General features: G+C 42.1%; 1 protein-coding gene across 1 annotated transcript in view; it reads left to right on the top strand.

Annotated features, from left to right (window-relative positions):
* LOC128696898 (protein unc-80 homolog) overlaps positions 1–21,344 on the top strand; it is a 1,079,316-nt gene that overhangs the window by 463,938 nt on the left and 594,034 nt on the right. The window contains exon 19 of the mRNA XM_070095999.1: positions 9,453–9,622. Coding sequence (XP_069952100.1) covers positions 9,453–9,622 — 170 coding nt within the window. The remainder of the gene's footprint in view (positions 1–9,452; positions 9,623–21,344) is intronic.

The raw sequence follows: 21,344 nt of genomic DNA, 5'->3' as shown, positions 1-21,344 counted from the left end.
CACACGCAGATCATCACGGTGCAATTTCTTAAAAACATTACTGACTGACTGAATTACCAATAAACACTTATTTCAGTAATCGTGTAACTTTGTGAGAATAATATGAGAATATTTAAAGCTAAAAGTTTGGTGTTACTAGTACATAACAAGGAAAATAAGTGGACTTTACGAATTATTCATTTATTCCCTCTTGGAAGACAAGATTACATACACTATACTAAAAAGCCACGATAACTGAATAACTATTCATAAAAAAAGGCTTTATAGTACTGTGGAGGAAGCCAAAAATGGCAGCAGAAGCTTCACTGGGAAAGGTAGAGCTCTACACCCGGCACTTTCTCTGGCAATTTTGTGCCATACTGACTTAATATGTAACTTAAATATATATTTTGAAATATATATATATATATATATATATATATATATATATATATATATATATATATATATATATATATATATATATATATATATATATATATAATATATATATATATATATATATATATATATATATATATATATATATATATATATATATATATATATATATATATATATATATATATATATATATATATATATTTTTTCTAAATTTTATATATATATATATATATATATATATATATATATATATATATATATATATATATATATATATATATATATATATATATATATATATATATATATACATGTATATATATATATATATATATATATATATATATATATATATATATATATATATATATATATATATATATAATATGAATCAAAAATTATATTTCATAAAATGTCTTCAATGTCATAATGATCAATTGTCAACATATTTCAATGACAGTGTTTATGATGCCTTTATAATGAATGGTAAATCTTTGATAATTTATGCTATCCTAAGATAAAATAAGTGAATACATAATTAAGTTTTAGTCCATACAATAAAAAGAACGATGTCTTCTAGAACAGGTTGTTTTCTCTAGATTTAAGCTCTTCCAGCCATCGTATTTTTTTTTATAACACATTTGCTGTCTCCTACCGATAAGGAACATTTTCACTGTCGTTCATTTAATCGCTGTTTTGCCAAAATATCGCTGACTACACAGTCGAGATGTCGTTCTTCACTGCAACACTCACCTCCACTAGAGTGAAGGCGTCGTTCTTCCCGCCTCCTGCACTGCAACACTCACCTCCTCTAGAGTGAAGGCGTCGTTCTTCCCGCCTCCTGCACTGCAACACTCACCTCCACTAGAGTGAAGGCGTCGTTCTTCCCGCCTCCTGCACTGCAACACTCACCTCCACTAGAGTGAAGGCGTCGTTCTTCCCGCCTCCTGCACTGCAACACTCACCTCCACTAGAGTGAAGGCGTCGTTCTTCCCACCTCCTGCACTGCAACACTCACCTCCACTAGAGTGAAGGCGTCGTTCTTCCCACCTCCTGCACTGCAACACTCACCTCCTCTAGAGTGAAGGCGTCGTTCTTCCCGCCTCCTGCACTGCAACACTCACCTCCACTAGAGTGAAGGCGTCGTTCTTCCCACCTTCTGCACTGCTAGAGTGAAGGCGTCGTTCTTCCCGCCTCCTTCACTGCAACACTCACCTCCTCTAGAGTGAAGGCGTCGTTCTTCCCACCTCCTGCACTGCAACACTCACCTCCACTAGAGTGAAGGCGTCGTTCTTCCCACCTCCTGCACTGCAACACTCACCTCCACTAGAGTGAAGGCGTCGTTCTTCCCGCCTCCTGCACTGCAACACTCACCTCCACTAGAGTGAAGGCGTCGTTCTTCCCACCTCCTGCACTGCAACACTCACCTCCACTAGAGTGAAGGCGTCGTTCTTCCCACCTCCTGCACTGCAACACTCACCTCCACTAGAGTGAAGGCGTCGTTCTTCCCACCTCCTGCACTGCAACACTCACCTCCACTAGAGTGAAGGCGTCGTTCTTCCCGCCTCCTGCACTGCAACACTCACCTCCACTAGAGTGAAGGCGTCGTTCTTCCCACCTCCTGCACTGCAACACTCACCTCCACTAGAGTGAAGGCGTCGTTCTTCCCACCTCCTGCACTGCAACACTCACCTCCTCTAGAGTGAAGGCGTCGTTCTTCCCACCTCCTGCACTGCAACACTCACCTCCTCTAGAGTGAAGGCGTCGTTCTTCCCGCCTCCTGCACTGCAACACTCACCTCCTCTAGAGTGAAGGCGTCGTTCTTCCCACCTCCTGCACTGCAACACTCACCTCCACTAGAGTGAAGGCGTCGTTCTTCCCACCTCCTGCACTGCAACACTCACCTCCTCTAGAGTGAAGGCGTCGTTCTTCCCACCTCCTGCACTGCAACACTCACCTCCTCTAGAGTGAAGGCGTCGTTCTTCCCACCTCCTGCACTGCAACACTCACCTCCTCTAGAGTGAAGGCGTCGTTCTTCCCGCCTCCTGCACTGCAACACTCACCTCCACTAGAGTGAAGGCGTCGTTCTTCCCACCTCCTGCACTGCAACACTCACCTCCACTAGAGTGAAGGCGTCGTTCTTCCCACCTCCTGCACTGCAACACTCACCTCCACTAGAGTGAAGGCGTCGTTCTTCCCACCTCCTGCACTGCAACACTCACCTCCACTAGAGTGAAGGCGTCGTTCTTCCCACCTCCTGCACTGCAACACTCACCTCCACTAGAGTGAAGGCGTCGTTCTTCCCACCTCCTGCACTGCAACACTCACCTCCACTAGAGTGAAGGCGTCGTTCTTCCCACCTCCTGCACTGCAACACTCACCTCCACTAGAGTGAAGGCGTCGTTCTTCCCGCCTCCTGCACTGCAACACTCACCTCCACTAGAGTGAAGGCGTCGTTCTTCCCACCTCCTGCACTGCAACACTCACCTCCACTAGAGTGAAGGCGTCGTTGCAACACTCACCTCCACTAGAGTGAAGGCGTCGTTCTTCCCACCTCCTGCACTGCAACACTCACCTCCACTAGAGTGAAGGCGTCGTTCTTCCCACCTCCTGCACTGCAACACTCACCTCCACTAGAGTGAAGGCGTCGTTCTTCCCACCTCCTGCACTGCAACACTCACCTCCACTAGAGTGAAGGCGTCGTTCTTCCCACCTCCTGCACTGCAACACTCACCTCCACTAGAGTGAAGGCGTCGTTCTTCCCACCTCCTGCACTGCAACACTCACCTCCACTAGAGTGAAGGCGTCGTTCTTCCCACCTCCTGCACTCAAATCCAATTTATGAACACAATTTTTTACAAATATTCACGTAGTTTCATTTTCAAGAATAAACTAGCAGTAATATGAGATTTCTTCATCTCCAGGAATTTCCAGAGTAAAAAGTATCGTTGAGACTTTAAGTCTGAATCTGCAGAAATATTTAATATTTTTAGACCAAATGCGCAGCGGTGTCCGAGAGTGAGTCAGCCACAGCGGTGTCCGAGAGTGAATCAGCCACAGTATATATCAGATTTTAAGACTAATTATGCAGCAGGATCTGAAATATTGGCCTGGTGGCTAAAGCTCCCGCTTCACACACGGAGGGCCCGGGTTCGATTCCCGGCGGGTGGAAACATTTCGACACGTTTCCTTACACCTGTTGTCCTGTTCACCTAGCAGCAAATAGGTACCTGGGTGTTAGTCGACTGGTGTGGGTCGCATCCTGGGGGACAAGATTAAGGACCCCAATGGAAATAAGTTAGACAGTCCTCGATGACGCACTGACTTTCTTGGGTTATCCTGGGTGGCTAACCCTCCGGGGTTAAAAATCCGATCGAAATCTTATCTTATCTTATCTTAAATACACAACAATATCTGAAACTCACAGAATGAATAATTTTTGTTTAATTAAAATAATGTTATACAGTACCAACAAATAGATAAACAAGACACAAGTGAATCAGTTTGGCATCTTCATTGTTGTGATGAATGGTTTGAAAAACCGACAAGTTGAAGATTGAGACACTTATGCAGCATATGGGATGGTACCACTATGACCCCGCCTCCGCCTGCTTCACCTCACCTCACTACAGTATATAAGCCACGTCTACGGCCCTATGCTGTACATTCTACAAGATTGATGGACTGAACACATCGACTCCAGGCTGAGGGACTGATTACCTCACACTCCTCCTCTCCTTACGCCTTCCTCTTTGTATTGGACTGATGAAGCCACTGTGTGGCGAAACGTTTCCTGAATAAAGATTCCCATATGCTGCATAAGTGTCTCAATCTTCAATCTTTATTGTTGAAGGTTTTCCATCCTTGGCTTCTTCAGTTGAATACAAGAGTGACTTAATTACTGAAGACAGCAGAAACACTGGAAAAGTATATAAAAGATCAGTCGCTCAGCCTTGATAAGAAAGAAGCAATTTTGATGTGGTCAGTTCCTTAACTTTGATAAATGTTAATGTCCTAAATATGGATTAATACTGAGGGTCGGATAAAATCAAAATTGCTTCTCCATTACTAAAGTTGTGAGGCAGTACTTAGTGTCAGTCACCTCTGTACCCAGGTGAAGCAACCTTCTGAGTAGGCCAGACGTGTCGACAATAATAATACCCAGCTGTTACACATGTATCTCACTCAGAAGAGATTTGAAGGATGCGATATCATGAAGAAAGTACGAAAAAGAAAGTGTCATTATAAGGGATGTGCTATCATGAAGGATGTGCTATCATGAAGGATGTTCTGTCATGAAGGATGTGCTATCATGAAGGATGTTCTGTCATGAAGGATGTGCTATCATGAAGGATGTGCTATCATGAAGGATGTGCTTTCATGAAGGATGTGCTATCATGAAGGATGTGCTTTCATGAAGGATGCGCTATCATGAAGGATGTGCTTTCATGAAGGATGTTCTGTCATGAAGGATGTGCTATCATGAAGGATGTGCTTTCATGAAGGATGTGCTATCATGAAGGATGTGCTTTCATGAAGGATGTTCTGTCATGAAGGGTGTGCTATCATGAAGGGTGTGCTATCATGAAGGGTGTGCTATCATGAAGGATGTGCTTTCATGAAGGATGTGCTTTCATGAAGGATGTGCTTTCATGAAGGATGTGCTTTCATGAAGGATGCACTATCATGAAGGATGTGCTATCATGAAGGATGTGCTATCATGAAGGATGTGCTATCATGAAGGATGTGCTATCATGAAGGATGCACTATCATGAAGGATGCACTATCATGAAGGATGCACTATCATGAAGGATGCACTATTATGAAGGATGCACTGTTATGAAGGATGCACTATCATGAAGGATGTGCTATCATGAAGGATGTGCTTTCATGAAGGATGTGCTTTCATGAAGGATGTGCTTTCATGAAGGGTGTGCTTTCATGAAGGATGCACTATCATGAAGGATGTGCTTTCATGAAGGATGCACTATCATGAAGGATGCACTATAATGAAGGATGCACTATTATGAACGATGCACTGTTAAGAAGGATGCACTATTATGAAGGATGCACTATTATGAAGGATGCACTATCATGAAGGATGCACTATCATGAAGGATGCACTATCATGAAGGATGCACTATTATGAAGGATGCACTATCATGAAGGATGCACTATTATGAAGGATGCACTATTATGAAGGATGCACTATTATGAAGGATGCACTATCATGAAGGATGCACTATCATGAAGGATGCACTATCATGAAGGATGCACTATCATGAAGGATACACTATCATGAAGGATGCACTATCATGAAGGATGCACTATCATGAAGGATGCACTGTTATGAAGGATGCACTATCATGAAGGATGCACTATCATGAAGGATGCACTATCATGAAGGATGCACTATCATGAAGGATGCACTGTTATGAAGGATGCACTATCATGAAGGATGCACCATTATGAAGGATACACTATCATGAAGGATGCACTATCATGAAGGATTCACTATTATGAAGGATGCACCATTATGAAGGATGCTCTATCATGAAGGATGCACTATCATGAAGGATGCACTATTATGAAGGATGCACTATCATGAAGGATGCACTATTATGAAGGATGCACTGTTATGAAGGATGCACCATTATGAAGGATGCACTATCATGAAGGATGCACTATCATGAAGGATGCACTATCATGAAGGATGCACTGTTATGAAGCATGCACTATCATGAAGGATGCACTATTATGAAGGATGCACTGTTATGAAGGATGCACTATTATGAAGGATGCACTATCATGAAGGATGCACTATCATGAAGGATGCACTGTTATGAAGGATGCACCATTATGAAGGATGCACTATCATGAAGGATGCACTATCATGAAGGATGCACTGTTATGAAGGATGCACTATCATGAAGGATGCACTATCATGAAGGATGCACCATTATGAAGGATGCACTATCATGAAGGATGCACCATTATGAAGGATGCACTATCATGAAGGATACACTATCATGAAGGATGCACTATCATGAAGGATGCACCATTATGAAGGATGCACTATCATGAAGGATACACTATCATGAAGGATGCACTATCATGAAGGATGCACTATCATGAAGGATGCACCATTATGAAGGATGCACTGTTATGAAGGATGCACTATTATGAAGGATGCACTATTATGAAGGATGCACTATCATGAAGGATGCACCATTATGAAGGATGCACTATCATGAAGGATGCACTATCATGAAGGATGCACTGTTATGAAGGATGCACCATTATGAAGGATGCACTATCATGAAGGATGCACTATCATGAAGGATGCACTGTTATGAAGGATGCACTATCATGAAGGATGCACTATCATGAAGGATGCACCATTATGAAGGATGCACTATCATGAAGGATGCACCATTATGAAGGATGCACTATCATGAAGGATACACTATCATGAAGGATGCACTATCATGAAGGATGCACCATTATGAAGGATGCACTATCATGAAGGATACACTATCATGAAGGATGCACTATCATGAAGGATGCACTATCATGAAGGATGCACCATTATGAAGGATGCACTATCATGAAGGATACACTATCATGAAGGATGCACTATCATGAAGGATGCACTATCATGAAGGATGCACTATCATGAAGGATGCACTATCATGAAGGATGCACTATCATGAAGGATGCACCATTATGAAGGATGCACTATCATGAAGGATACACTATCATGAAGGATGCACTATCATGAAGGATGCACTATCATGAAGGATGCACTATCATGAAGGATGCACCCTTATGAAGGATGCACTATCATGAAGGATGCACTATCATGAAGGATGCACTATCATGAATGATGCACCATTATGAAGGATGCACTATCATGAAGGATGCACCATTATGAAGGATGCACTATCATGAAGGATGCACTATCATGAAGGATGCACTATCATGAAGGATGCACCATTATGAAGGATGCACTATCATGAAGGATGCACCATTATGAAGGATGCACTATCATGAAGGATACACTATCATGAAGGATGCACTATCATGAAGGATGCACTATCATGAAGGATGCACTATCATGAAGGATGCACTGTTATGAAGGATGCACTATCATGAAGGATGCACTATTATGAAGGATGCACTGTTATGAAGGATGCACTATTATGAAGGATGCACTATTATGAAGGATGCACTATCATGAAGGATGCACCATTATGAAGGATGCACTATCATGAAGGATGCACTATCATGAAGGATGCACTGTTATGAAGGATGCACCATTATGAAGGATGCACTATCATGAAGGATGCACTATCATGAAGGATGCACTGTTATGAAGGATGCACTATCATGAAGGATGCACTATCATGAAGGATGCACCATTATGAAGGATGCACTATCATGAAGGATGCACCATTATGAAGGATGCACTATCATGAAGGATACACTATCATGAAGGATGCACTATCATGAAGGATGCACCATTATGAAGGATGCACTATCATGAAGGATACACTATCATGAAGGATGCACTATCATGAAGGATGCACTATCATGAAGGATGCACCATTATGAAGGATGCACTATCATGAAGGATACACTATCATGAAGGATGCACTATCATGAAGGATGCACTATCATGAAGGATGCACTATCATGAAGAATGCACTATCATGAAGGATGCACTATCATGAAGGATGCACCATTATGAAGGATGCACTATCATGAAGGATACACTATCATGAAGGATGCACTATCATGAAGGATGCACTATCATGAAGGATGCACTATCATGAAGGATGCACCATTATGAAGGATGCACTATAATGAAGGATGCACTATCATGAAGGATGCACTATCATGAAGGATGCACCATTATGAAGGATGCACTATCATGAAGGATGCACCATTATGAAGGATGCACTATCATGAAGGATGCACTATCATGAAGGATGCACTATCATGAAGGATTATGAAGGATGCACTATCATGAAGGATGCACCATTATGAAGGATGCACTATCATGAAGGATACACTATCATGAAGGATGCACTATCATGAAGGATGCACTATCATGAAGGATACACTATCATGAAGGATGCACTATCATGAAGGATGCACCATTATGAAGGATGCACTATCATGAAGGATGCACTATCATGAAGGATGCACTATCATGAAGGATGCACCATTATGAAGGATGCACTATCATGAAGGATGCACCATTATGAAGGATGCACTATCATGAAGGATACACTATCATGAAGGATGCACTATCATGAAGGATGCACCATTATGAAGGATGCACTATCATGAAGGATGCACCATTATGAAGGATGCACTATTATGAAGGATGCACCATTATGAAGGATGCACTATCATGAAGGATACACTATCATGAAGGATGCACTATCATGAAGGATGCACTATCATGAAGGATGCACCATTATGAAGGATGCACTATCATGAAGGATGCACCATTATGAAGGATGCACTATCATGAAGGATACACTATCATGAAGGATGCACTATCATGAAGGATGCACTATCATGAAGGATGCACCATTATGAAGGATGCACTATCATGAAGGATGCACTATCATGAAGGATGCACTATCATGAAGGATGCACCATTATGACGGATGCACTATCATGAAGGATGCACCATTATGAAGGATGCACTATCATGAAGGATACACTATCATGAAGGATGCACTATCATGAAGGATGCACTATCATGAAGGATGCACCATTATGAAGGATGCACTATCATGAAGGATACACTATCATGAAGGATGCACTATCATGAAGGATGCACTATCATGAAGGATGCACTATCATGAAGGATGCACTATCATGAAGGATGCACTATCATGAAGGATGCACTATCATGAAGGATGCACTATTATGAAGGATGCACTATCATTTTTCTTATCAATTATTTCTTATAAGTTGGTAATTTGTTTGATGTTTGGTTACACAAATAACCACAATTAGTAGAGTGAAAGTAATGAGTTGTTACTGCACAGGGTGGAGCTGGTGGAGAGTTTGGTGGCAGCTCCTGGGGAATAGATGGAGAGAAATCAAGGCCACACTCTGCTCTAGAGAAGTTTGTGGAGGAACGACATCAGCCGTGTCCACCATCACCAAGGTTTCCCCCAGCTGGTCTGATTAAGGGCAAGAGTATGCCCTCACTCAGGTAAGTTTTTTCCAGGCACAATTGTTGATTATTACCGAGATAATTAGGCCTTGTGAATTAATAATTGCGATCAATTTTCTTTCTGCTCTTCCATCCAGTCTTCTGTGTCCTGTATGTGTTAATTAGATCATAGATAAATATTTAGCAGTCACACTCAGGGTGGAATAATGTGCAGGATAATTAAATAAATAATTTCCACACATTAACTTTTTATCAAACTACAGGAAAATATAAAATATACAAAAGGTTTTCAACGGACTCGTGTTTTTTAAGTTTTAATTAGTATGAAAAGATAGATACTAAGTTAATATTAATTTATTCATTAACACACTGAATAAACGAACTTTTTATAGTGAGAATGTAAGTTTAAAGGAGAGCTCAGCTCTATTAACAACCTCACCTAACTTAGTAAGTTATACGTCATGAGAGCTCAGCTCTATTAACAACCTCACCTAACTTAGTAAGTTATACGTCATGAGAGCTCAGCTCTATTAACAACCTCACCTAACTTAGTAAGTTATACGTCATGAGAGCTCAGCTCTATTAACAACCTCACCTAACTTAGTAAGTTATACGTCATGAGAGCTCAGCTCTATTAACAACCTCACCTAACTTAGTAAGTTATACGTCATGAGAGCTCAGCTCTACTAACAACCTCACCTAACTTAGTAAGTTATACGTCATGAGAGCTCAGCTCTATTAACAACCTCACCTAACTTAGTAAGTTATACGTCATGAGAGCTCAGCTCTACTAACAACCTCACCTAACTTAGTAAGTTATACGTCATGAGAGCTCAGCTCTACTAACAACCTCACCTAACTTAGTAAGTTATACGTCAGGAGAGCTCAGCTCCACTAACAACCTCACCTAACTTAGTAAGCTTTACATCAGGACAGCTCAGCTCCACTAACAACTTCACCTAACTTAGTAAGTTATACGTCATGAGAGCTCAGCTCTACTAACAACCTCACCTAACTTAGTAAGTTATACGTCATGAGAGCTCAGCTCTACTAACAACCTCACCTAACTTAGTAAGTTATACGTCATGAGAGCTCAGCTCTATTAACAACCTCACCTAACTTAGTAAGTTATACGTCATGAGAGCTCAGCTCTACTAACAACCTCACCTAACTTAGTAAGTTATACGTCATGAGAGCTCAGCTCCACTAATAACCTCACCTAACTTAGTAAGTTATACGTCAGGAAAGCTCAGCTCCACTAACAACCTCACCTAACTTAGTAAGCTTTACATCAGGACAGCTCAGCTCCACTAACAACTTCACCTAACTTAGTAAGTTGTACGTCAGGAGAGCTCAGCTCCACTAATAACCTCACCTAACTTAGTAAGTTATACGTCGGGAGAGCTCAACTCCACTAACAACCTCACCTAACTTAGTAAGTTATACGTCAGGAGAGCTCGGCTCCACTAACAACTTCACCTAACTTAGTAAGTTATACGTCGGGAGACCTCAGCTCCACTAACAACTTCACCTAACTTAACTCAAGAAATCGTAATGACACGATTGCAAATAAACCATACCCCCGGCCGGGATTGAACCCGCGGGTTCAGTCCCGGCCGGGGGTATGGTTCACCTAACTTAGTAAGTTATACGTCGGGAGACTTCAGCTCCTCTAATAACCTCACCTAACTTAGTAAGTTGTACGTCAGGAGAGCTCAGCTCCACTAACAACCTCACCTAATTTAGTAAGTTATATGTCAGAAGAGCTCAGCTCCACTAACAACCTCAACTAAGTTATACGTCAGAAGAGCTCAGCTCTACTAGCAACCTCAACTTAGTAAGTTATTCGTCAGGATTATTATTATTATAATAAAAAAAGAAGCGCTAAGCCACAAGGACTATACAGCTTATTCGTCAGGAGAGCTCAGCTCTACTAGCAACCTCAACTTAGTAAGTTATTCGTCAGGAGATCTCAGCTCTACTAACAACCTCACCCAACTTAGTAAGTTATACGTCATTATATGCGCAATATAATTATTAAGGACAATCAGCTTTAAAATAAGACTACAAAGTGGAATTAAATAAGGAAATTATTACAAGAGAGACAACAAAATGTAAACAAGGAAACATTGTATTTAGAAGAATTTAAACAAAGTGTACCTCTGTACTTATTTAACTGCCGTCTTATGTGATCTGGAGTGTGAGCGTGAGTGTGTACTCGCCCATTTGTACTCACCTAATTGTGGTTGCAGGGGTTGAGTTATAGCTCCTGGTCCCGCCTCCTCAATGATCGCTACTACGGCTTCTCTCTCCTTGCTATATGAGCTTCATCAAACCTCGTCTATGTATGGTTCCTGCCTCCAGTACGTCACTTTCCAGACTCTTCCACTTTCCGACAACTCTGTGACTGAAGAAATAATTCCTAACATCTATGTGACTCATCTCAGTCTTCAACTTCCAACTGTGACTCCTTGTTGCTGTGTCCCATCTCTGAAACATCTTATCTCTGTCCACCTTGTCGATTCCTCTCAGTATTTTATATGATGTTACCATGTCCACCATGTCCCTCTTGTCCTCCATTGTGTGTGTTAGTTACCCTTTTGTCCGAGGCACATGTTGATAAACACTAGGCCTGTTGTATATGCGTGCAGGTGTGTTATGTTATGTGTATTCACCTAGTTGTGGTTGCGGGGGACGAGTCACAGCTCCTGGCCTCGCCTCTTCAACAGGCCGCTACTCAGTCACTCTTCCCGCTCCGTGAGCTTTATCATCCCTCTTCTCAAAGCTACGTATGGATACTGCCTCAACTACATGTGTGTGTGTGTGTGTGTGTGTGAGTGTATGTGTTTTTGTGTGTGTGTGTGTTTGTGTGTGAGTGTGTGTTTGCATGTGTGTGTGTGTGTTTGTGTGTGTGTGTTTGCATGTGTGTTTGTGTGTGTGTGTTTGTGTGTGATTGTGTGTGTGTATGTCTATGTGTGTTTGTGTGTGTGTGTGTGTGTGTGTGTGTGTGTGTGTGTGTGTGTGTGTGTGTGTGTGTGTGTGTTTGTGTGTGTGTTTGTGTGTGTTAATGTGTGTGTGTGTGTGTGTTTCTGTGTATGTGTGTGTGTTTGTGTGTGTGTTTGTGTGTGTTTGTGTGTGTGTGTTTGTGTGTGCTCCTGGCCCCGCCTCTTTGTGTGTGTGTGTGTGTGTGACTCATTTGTGTGTGTGTGTGTGTGTGTGTGTGTGTGTGTGTGTGTGTGTGTGTGTGTATGTATGTGTGTGTGTGTGTGTGTTTGTGCATGTTTGTGTTGTCGTCGGGGTTCGCTGGAGATTACATGGTTGTGTAGTTAAGCACACTTGTTGGATGGTAACACTTATATTATCAGACTGTGGTAAAGGGAGGCCCAGCCTGCCTGTTGCTGCTCGGTAGGTCTAACTGGAACTGAGAGAGTTACAGAGGCTCTCACGCACACATGCGCATCACATGACGTCACACAAACTAGTCACTAGGCCTAGCAAGGGATCCAAGCTGGTAACCCCAAAATGGAAAGACCAAGTCGTCAATTTGGGCATACCATCGGTAAGGGTCAAGCACAGTACATAAGCCTCTCATAGAAGCAAATCTCAGTAGAAGGTCACCAGGGAAAGTAATCTGGTCGACAACAAGGAAAGCAGCAGTAAAGTCTCTACCTCGGATAGAAAAGGTGAGAGAAGTCTGACCTCGGACACACAGAAGGGAACCAGCTACTCCACTAAGGGAGGTTACAGTAGTTGGTTCTACGACGAGGACACGTCATAACTGCTTATCTTTAAACAAACTTGACCTGATGATATTAACTTGCGCACCAGAGTTCATGAACACATGAACGGGCACATTATGAATAGATGCTTGCACTAGTGGACCTATCGTTTCATTGGGAGTTATGTGCAAACAGAAAGGTGGGTTGTCATTGAAGAAGGCATGTTCCACTTCATCCCCAAATTCATCTACGTCAGAGACGTGTGAAGCAACATCAACAGCAGGATTGTCATTCTCATGACTGCATAAGGCTTCAAAAGAATTGTGAACGGGGATGGTGTACTCATCATCACCTACTGTCACCACGGTACAGGTTGACTGGGGCGCTCGGATTCCCCCGAATTGGAAGAATGAGGCTGGTTCTGGTTATTCTGAGAACCCCGACCCCTATTTCCTCTCCTGGCTCTGCGGTTGGAATGGCCACGGAAGGCTCTAGAGTACTGGAGGTTAAAGAGAGCATTGCACTCGGATGTGTCATGGCCATGAATTCTGTGATAAGTACAATAAGGCAAATCGCACTGGTACCCATCAGTATTTCGATGCCTCTTAGATCGACTATCTGGACAATTTACTGTGATATGTCCACGGTAACCACAATTATAGCAAGTTCTTTGGCTATGTCTACTGTACATACTACGAATGCTACGGGAATGATGACTCTTGACACTAGCTTTGGATGACGGTCGCGAGTGATTTCGATCGGGAGTTTTGGTTGTAGCACAGACAAGAGGAGATACAGGAGTAGTCAAAGCGGCTGATGTAGACCTTCGATAGGGGAAGGTTCCCTCGGGACACAAATCACGCACATGGATAAGGGCTGCAAGCGGTCCCATTGCGGCAGTTAGGAGGCTAGAATTATACACATACATTGACGTTGGTGGCATTAACTTTTTAATAACGCCAAATGCTGCTAATTTGGCAAACCCCTCAAGAGCTAGTTCTTCATTGTCTTTAAGGTACTTGGAACTTTGACCTGCCTTAACAAATGAGGACATTAGGTTATTTAAACGAAGAGCAAACACATCTAATGATTCCTCTGGCCTCGGAGCTGTACACACTAATTCCTTAAGAACAACAAAAGGATCAGTCACTCGTATTGGTTCAAGATAGTTACAGATTAATCGCTCATAATCTTGCCACTTGGTTAGATCCTGAAAGTCCTGCATACGGATCAAGTTGAAGACATGCGAAGCAGCTGGTGAACGAACTAGACTTTCCTTTCCGATACTAATTATACAACTCTCTGATGGAGGACCATCTACTGAGGCATTTGCCCTAGCACGAACAGCGGTAAATCATGCTTCCAGGTTGTCTGGATTCCCATTGAACAATGGCATAGCATCATAAGGGTCACGACTAAAATTACGAAGGTTCGAAGTCTGAGTGTGTCTATTGTTTGATAAAGAAATACTCGAATTTTGGACTGACGCATTATTGGTTGGACTAGCAGACTGTGCTGAGGCATCGCTCGAGAAGACTTGAGACATGTTTGCAAAATGTGGAACAAGAGTTTAGAGAAACGAAAAAAAAATATAGCTGAGGAACACACAACACAGTAAACTTAAATGGGAAGAAATTACTTAACTATTCTGCATAAGTAAAGAAAAGAAATAAGTCACACTGTAAGCAAGGAGAACTCACATGAAAATAAAAAAAAATTACTCAACTGGATAAGCAACACTTCGAAAATCAAGGGAAACTGTACGTTACTCAAATCAAATTTATTCAAATTTACTATAAATTGAATGAATGGCACAGTGAGTTGTCTTTACTCTCAATTCAATAAAGAAATTCAACAAAAAACAAATGATAAAATGGGATCAACAAATCTTATGCAAAATTAAAACAAACTGGGAAAGTAATTCACTAAAAGAAAAGAAAATGACACACAAAGAATAAAATATTATGCACAGAAAATGTAAAACTGAAATCACAGAATAATGTACTGAAATAAACTGTAGCAATATTGCAAATAACAAATTGTAATCAAAAAGTTCTGCACAACACAACATAAAAGTTCTGAAAGAAAAAAAATAATGGCAGCACGATGTTTACACAAGAAGTATTGTAAAATGAGTCAATGTTGCAATAATAAAAAAATATGAAAGTTAAGACACTTGTGCAACATCTGGTTATCTTTATTGTAAACGTTTCGCCATCCAGTGGCTTTATCAATACAAATTCTTGGACATAATTAGAAAACAGAAGAACTATATACAAAAGATGAGGTAATCAGTCCCTCAGCCTTGGAGGTGGTGTTTACAACACCGTGGTTGTAGAGATTCTGAAGCACAGAGGACATCTACATGACCTTCTTCACGACTTCTACAACTAGCCCATCAATTTGGGAAGGACCTACTTCCACTGGGGAATCCCGCCTACCAGTGACTATGCCCTCGTCTGCTACATGTCTCTCTTCACTGACGCCTATATAAGCGCCAGTCTCCTTACCTGTGCTTCAGAATCTCTACAACCACGGTGTTGTAAACACCACCTCCAAGGCTGAGGGACTGATTACCTCATCTTTTGTATATAGTTCTTCTGTTTTCTAATTATGTCTAATTGTGTCATTACGATTTCTTAAGTCAAGTTATGTCCAAGAATTTGTATTGATAAAACCACTGGATGGCGAAACGTTTACAATAAAGATAACCAGATGTTGCACAAGTGTCTTAACTTTCATCTTGTCGGTATTGTATACCTGTCTTGCATAAAAAAATATGCTATGTTATGTTAATCTCCAGGGTTTGTTACCTGGACCTCAGCAGTGAGAGTGGCTGCTCTCACCGCTGGGCAACGGCGACCACTGCAATAAAAAATAACACACAAGAAAATACAATTTACAAAAGCAACAACAAAAAAAAAATTATCAAGGAATGAACTGATTGAACACTTTAACTCTTAATTGCAGCTTAAGTAAACACTTACTGAACAAACAAAAGAATGATTTACTTTAAAGAAGTTAAAAATTGCATTAAGAGTGAATTTGTTCAATGAAATATAAAAAATAATAGAGGCAAAAAAAAAAACACCAAACAAGGAAAAGGTTTGAACACTTACAGTGATGCAGAACACAACACATCAATATATGCACAAAACTATGAGAATTTTTTTGTAATAAGGCTTGAGGTATGAAAAATTTGGAAAATAATTCTCTTGCTTCAAACAAAATAATGGCACTATTGTCTGAGATAAGATAAATTAGATACTGGCTAAATGAAAAGAATTAACACAAGAATGTTCAACACACAGAGAAAAAAAATTAAATGGCAAATGAATGAATAAAAAAAAAATAGCTAGAATACACAAATGCTGGGAGAAAAAAAATAACTGAGATAACACTGAGTTGTGATGCAGAATATAAGGGAACAAGTTACTGAGCTACTTCACTGCATAAATTACTAGGCAAGGAACACAATACTGTGAATACAAGATAATTGTGAAGTGTAAACACAAGGTTATACTGCTTATATATTGCACATAACAAGGAAAAACATGAAAGTACTTATTTCAAGTATATATAAAAAAGAAACAAAACACAACAAACATAAAATAAAGCACGAATATTAACACTGAAGAAAGAAGAGAAAAAAAAATTGCAAACAGTATATAATGAACACTGAGTCTAATCAAGAGCCACTGAATGTCACTAAGAAATCACTGTCAAGAAAACGTCTGAACACACGCAAATGTCTCTATATAAAAAAAATATTCAGTAACACTGTAGCGACGGTGTAGGTTGATGGTGATGAAAGGTAGGCGGTGGAGTCTCGTGGCTGGCGGCGTTCCTGACGCCTCGAAGAATTTGCGCTTAAATCGACGATGAACTCACACAGGAGGCTTTTATGATGGCGCCCCTGATGAAGGAACACTCTTGGCTCTTGACCCCCTATGTGGTCCGTAAAAATAAGGTGCTAGGACCCGTGAGAAGGGTACAAAAACAACAGCGGTTGTGGGTGAGGTGGGTGAGTGCTTGTGGCAGCGTGGTGAGACACTGCATGGTGACTGGGCCTGTGGGATGAATGGCGTAAACCACTCTGGGGACACCCACACTAGGCACGAAGATATTCTAAGCCGGGCTGTCTTAAAAACAACCCACAAGATACCACAACACCAAAGGGATGAAAAAACACTCAGAATAGCTTGAACTGGAAGCACAAAACGATGAAGAAGACTGTACCGACGTGGCTTGCTTGAGTACTGGGCTAGTTGCTGGCTGGCCTGGCTTAACCTTTCACACAGACTGGCTTGATGACTTGTAATGATGAGCACAGCAGGGGTGGAAAGCTGGCTTAGCAGGCAAAGCTGGAATGGCATAGGGCTGGGCTGGACTCGACTCCCCCCCCCAGACTGGCTTGATGGCATGGCTTACTTTGCAAACCCGGGTCAACACCTCGGAAGTAACGCAATAAAGCAAATAAAACACTAATACACAGAGACTGACCATTAAGGGAAGCAATAGACTGGTGAAAGCTTGCTTAGGGTAGCTGGCTTGGGATTGTAGAGTGTGTCTCGGCAGGCCTAGCATTGCAAGATGGCGACCAGCTCAGTAGAAATTTATCTCCAGAAATCGCTGTAATCGTCAGAATTACAGGCCCTCCGTTGCCATCATTTGTCGTCGGGGTTCGTTGGAGATTAGATGGTTATAGTTAAACACACTTGTTGGATTGTAACACTTACATTATCAGACTGTGGTAAAGGGAGGCCCAGCCTGCCTGTTGCTGCTCGGTAGGTCTAACTGGAACTGAGAGAGTTACAGAGGCTCTCACGCACACATGTACAACACGTGACCTCACACAAACTAGTCCCTAGGCCTAGCAAGGGATCGTGTATATAAAACATATGGAAGGTGCTATGGTACTCAGATAAGCTATACAACACATGTAGGGGATCAGCAACTATGCTGACAGTATGTGTGTTTATGTGAATGTCTTTGTGTGTGTGTGTGTGTGTGTTTGTGTGTGTGTTTGTGTTTGTTTATGTGTATGTGTTTGTGTGTGTGTGTGTTTGTGTGTGTGTTTGTGTGTTTGTTTATGTGTATGTGTTTGTGTGTGTGTGTGTTTGTGTGTGTGTGTGCGTGTGTGTTTCTGTGTGTGTTTCTGTGTGTTTGTGTGTTTGTGTGTGTATTTATGTGTATGTGTTTGTGTGTGTGTGTTTGTGTGTGTGTGTGCTTGTGTGTGAGTGTGTGTTTGTATGTGTGTATTTTTGTGTGTGTGTGTGTGTGTGTGTGTGCGTGTTTGTGTGTGTGTTTGTGTGTGTGTGTCTTTCTGTGTGTGTGTGTGAGTTTGTGTGTGTGTTTGTGTGTGTGTGTGTGTTTGTGTGTGTGTGTGTGTGTGTGTGTGTGTGTGTGTGTGTGTTTGTGCGTGTGTGTGTGTACTCACCTACACACCTAATTGTGGTTGCAGGGGTCGAGACTCAGCTCCTGGCCCCGCCTCTTCACTGAACGCTACTAGGTCCTCTCTCCCTGCTCTCTGAACTTTATCATACCTCGTCTTAAAGCTACAGAGGGTTCCTGCCTCCACTACATCACTATCGCTAGACTGTTCCACTTCCTGACCACTCTATAACTGAAGAAATACTTCCTAACATCCCTGTGACTCATCTGAGTCTTCAGCTTCCAAGAGTGACCCCTCGTTTCTGTGTCCCTTCGCTGGAACATCTTGTCTCTGTCCACGTTGTCTATTTCATGCAGTAATTTGTATGTCGTTATCATGTCTCCCCTAACCTTCCTGTCCTCCAGTGTCGTCAGGCCGATTTCTCTTAACCTTTCTTCGTAGGACATTCCCCTTAGCTCTGGAACTAACCTTGTCACAAACCTTGCACTTTCTCTAATTTCTTAACGTGCTTGACCCGGTGCGGGTTCCAAGCTGATGCTGCATACTCCAATGTGGGCCTGACGTACCCGGTGTACAGTATTTTGAAAGATTCCTTACTTAGGTATCGGAACGCTAATCTCAGGTTTGCCAAGTGCACATATGCTGCAGCAGTTATCTGGTTGATGTGTGCTTCCGGAGACGTGCTCAGTGTTATACTCACCTCAAGATCTTTCTCCTTGAACGAGGTTTGCAATCTTTGGTAGCCTAGCCTATACTCTGTCTGCGGTCTTCTTTGCCCTTCTCCGATCTTCATGACTTTGCATTTGGCAAGGTTGACTTCGAGAAGCCAGTTACTGGACCACGTGTCCAGCCTGTCTAGGTCTCTTTGAAGTCCTGCCTGATCCTCATCTGATTTAATTCTCCTCATCAACTTCACATCATCTGCGAACAGGGACACCTCTGAGTCTATCCCTTCCATCATGTGATTCACATATACTAAAAATAGCACTGGTCCTAGGACCGACCCCTGTGGGATCCCGCTCGTCACAGGTGCCCACTGTGATACCTCATCACGTACCATGACTCGTTGTTGCCTCCCTGTCAGGTATTCTCTTATCAATTGCAGTGCTTTTCCCTTTATACGTGCCAGTTCCTTTAGTTTCTGCACTAATCTCTTGTGAGGAACTGTGTCGAAGGCCTTCTTTTAGTCCAAGAAAATACTATCAACCCACCCCTTTCTCTTGTGTCTTACTTCTGTTATGTTGTCATAAAACTCCAGAAGGTCTGTGACACAGGATTTGCCTTCCTTGAATCCGTGCTTGTTGTTATTTATAATCTTGTGCCGTTCCAGGTGTTCCACCACTCTCCTCCTGATAATCTTCTCCATGACTCTGCATACTATACACATCAGTGACACTGGTCTGTAGTCTAGTGCCTCTTTTCTGTCTCCTATTTTTAAAAGTGGGAACTACATTTGCTGTCTTCCAAACATCGGTTAGTTGCCCAGCTTCAAGGGTTGTGTTGAAGATTGTGGTTAATGGTACACACAGCATTTCTGCTCCCTCTCTAAGGACCCACGGGGAGATGTTGTCCAGTCCCATTGCCTTTGAGGCATCAAGGTCACTTAGCATCTTCTTCACCTACAGCACTTGTTGGTGTATTCCCTGTTGGTGTCCCCCTCTGTTCTGTCTTTCCTGAGTCCTTCCTGTCTCCACTGTGAATACTTCCTTAAATCTCGTGTTGAGCTCCTTGCATATCTCTTGATCGCTTCTTGTGAGTTCTTCACCTTGTTTCCTCAGCCTGATCACCTGGTCTTTGACGGTTGTCTGTCTCCTAATGTGGCTATACAGCAGTTTCGGGTCAGACTTGACTTTCGATACTATGTTGTTTTCGTACTGTCGCTGGGCCTCCCTCCTTATCTGTGCATACTCGTTTCTGGCTCTTTGACTGATCTCTTTATTTTCCTGGGTCCTTTGCCTTCTGTACTTTTCCATTCCCTAGTGCATTTAGTTTTTGCCTCCCTACACCTTCGGGTAAACGAGTGGCTCGTTTTGGTCTTCCCATTATTTCTGTTGCCCTTGGGAACAAACCTTTCCTCTGCCTACTTGCATTTTGTTGTTACATATTCCATCATTTCTTTTCTGACTTTCCTACCAATTCCCTGTCCCACTGAACCTCCTGAAGGAAGTTCCTCATAGTTGTGTAGTTTCCTCTTTTATAGTTTGGCTTTTCCCATTCAACTCCTGTTACCCTCGCTAATTGTAACTCTACTATGTATTCAAAGCAGAGAACCACTTGATCATTAGCTCCAAGGGGCCTCTCATAAGTCAGAAAAGCTCAGGGTGAACACGAGGTACATTTTTGCTGGTTCATCCTCCCCTTTCTCTCTCCGGTAGTGTGCCTTTCATGTTGATGCAGAAGGTTTTCCAGTATCACATCCATCATCTTGGCTATCCATGTTTCTGGGCCCCCGTGTGGCTCCAGATTTTCCCAGTCGATCTCCCTGTGGTTGAAATTGCCCATAACTAGTGACTTTGCTATGCTCTAGTGAGCTCTTTCTGCCACCTCAGCCAGTGTGTCCACCATTGTTCTGTTGCTCTCATCCTGTTCCTCTCGTGGCCTCCAACAGTTCTGTGGTGGATTGTACATCACTGCAATGACTGCCTTC

This window comes from Cherax quadricarinatus, chromosome 52 (assembly GCF_038502225.1).
Source record: "Cherax quadricarinatus isolate ZL_2023a chromosome 52, ASM3850222v1, whole genome shotgun sequence".
In the NCBI taxonomy this organism is placed as follows: domain Eukaryota; kingdom Metazoa; phylum Arthropoda; class Malacostraca; order Decapoda; family Parastacidae; genus Cherax; species Cherax quadricarinatus.
This window is presented reverse-complemented; position numbering and strand designations above follow the sequence as displayed.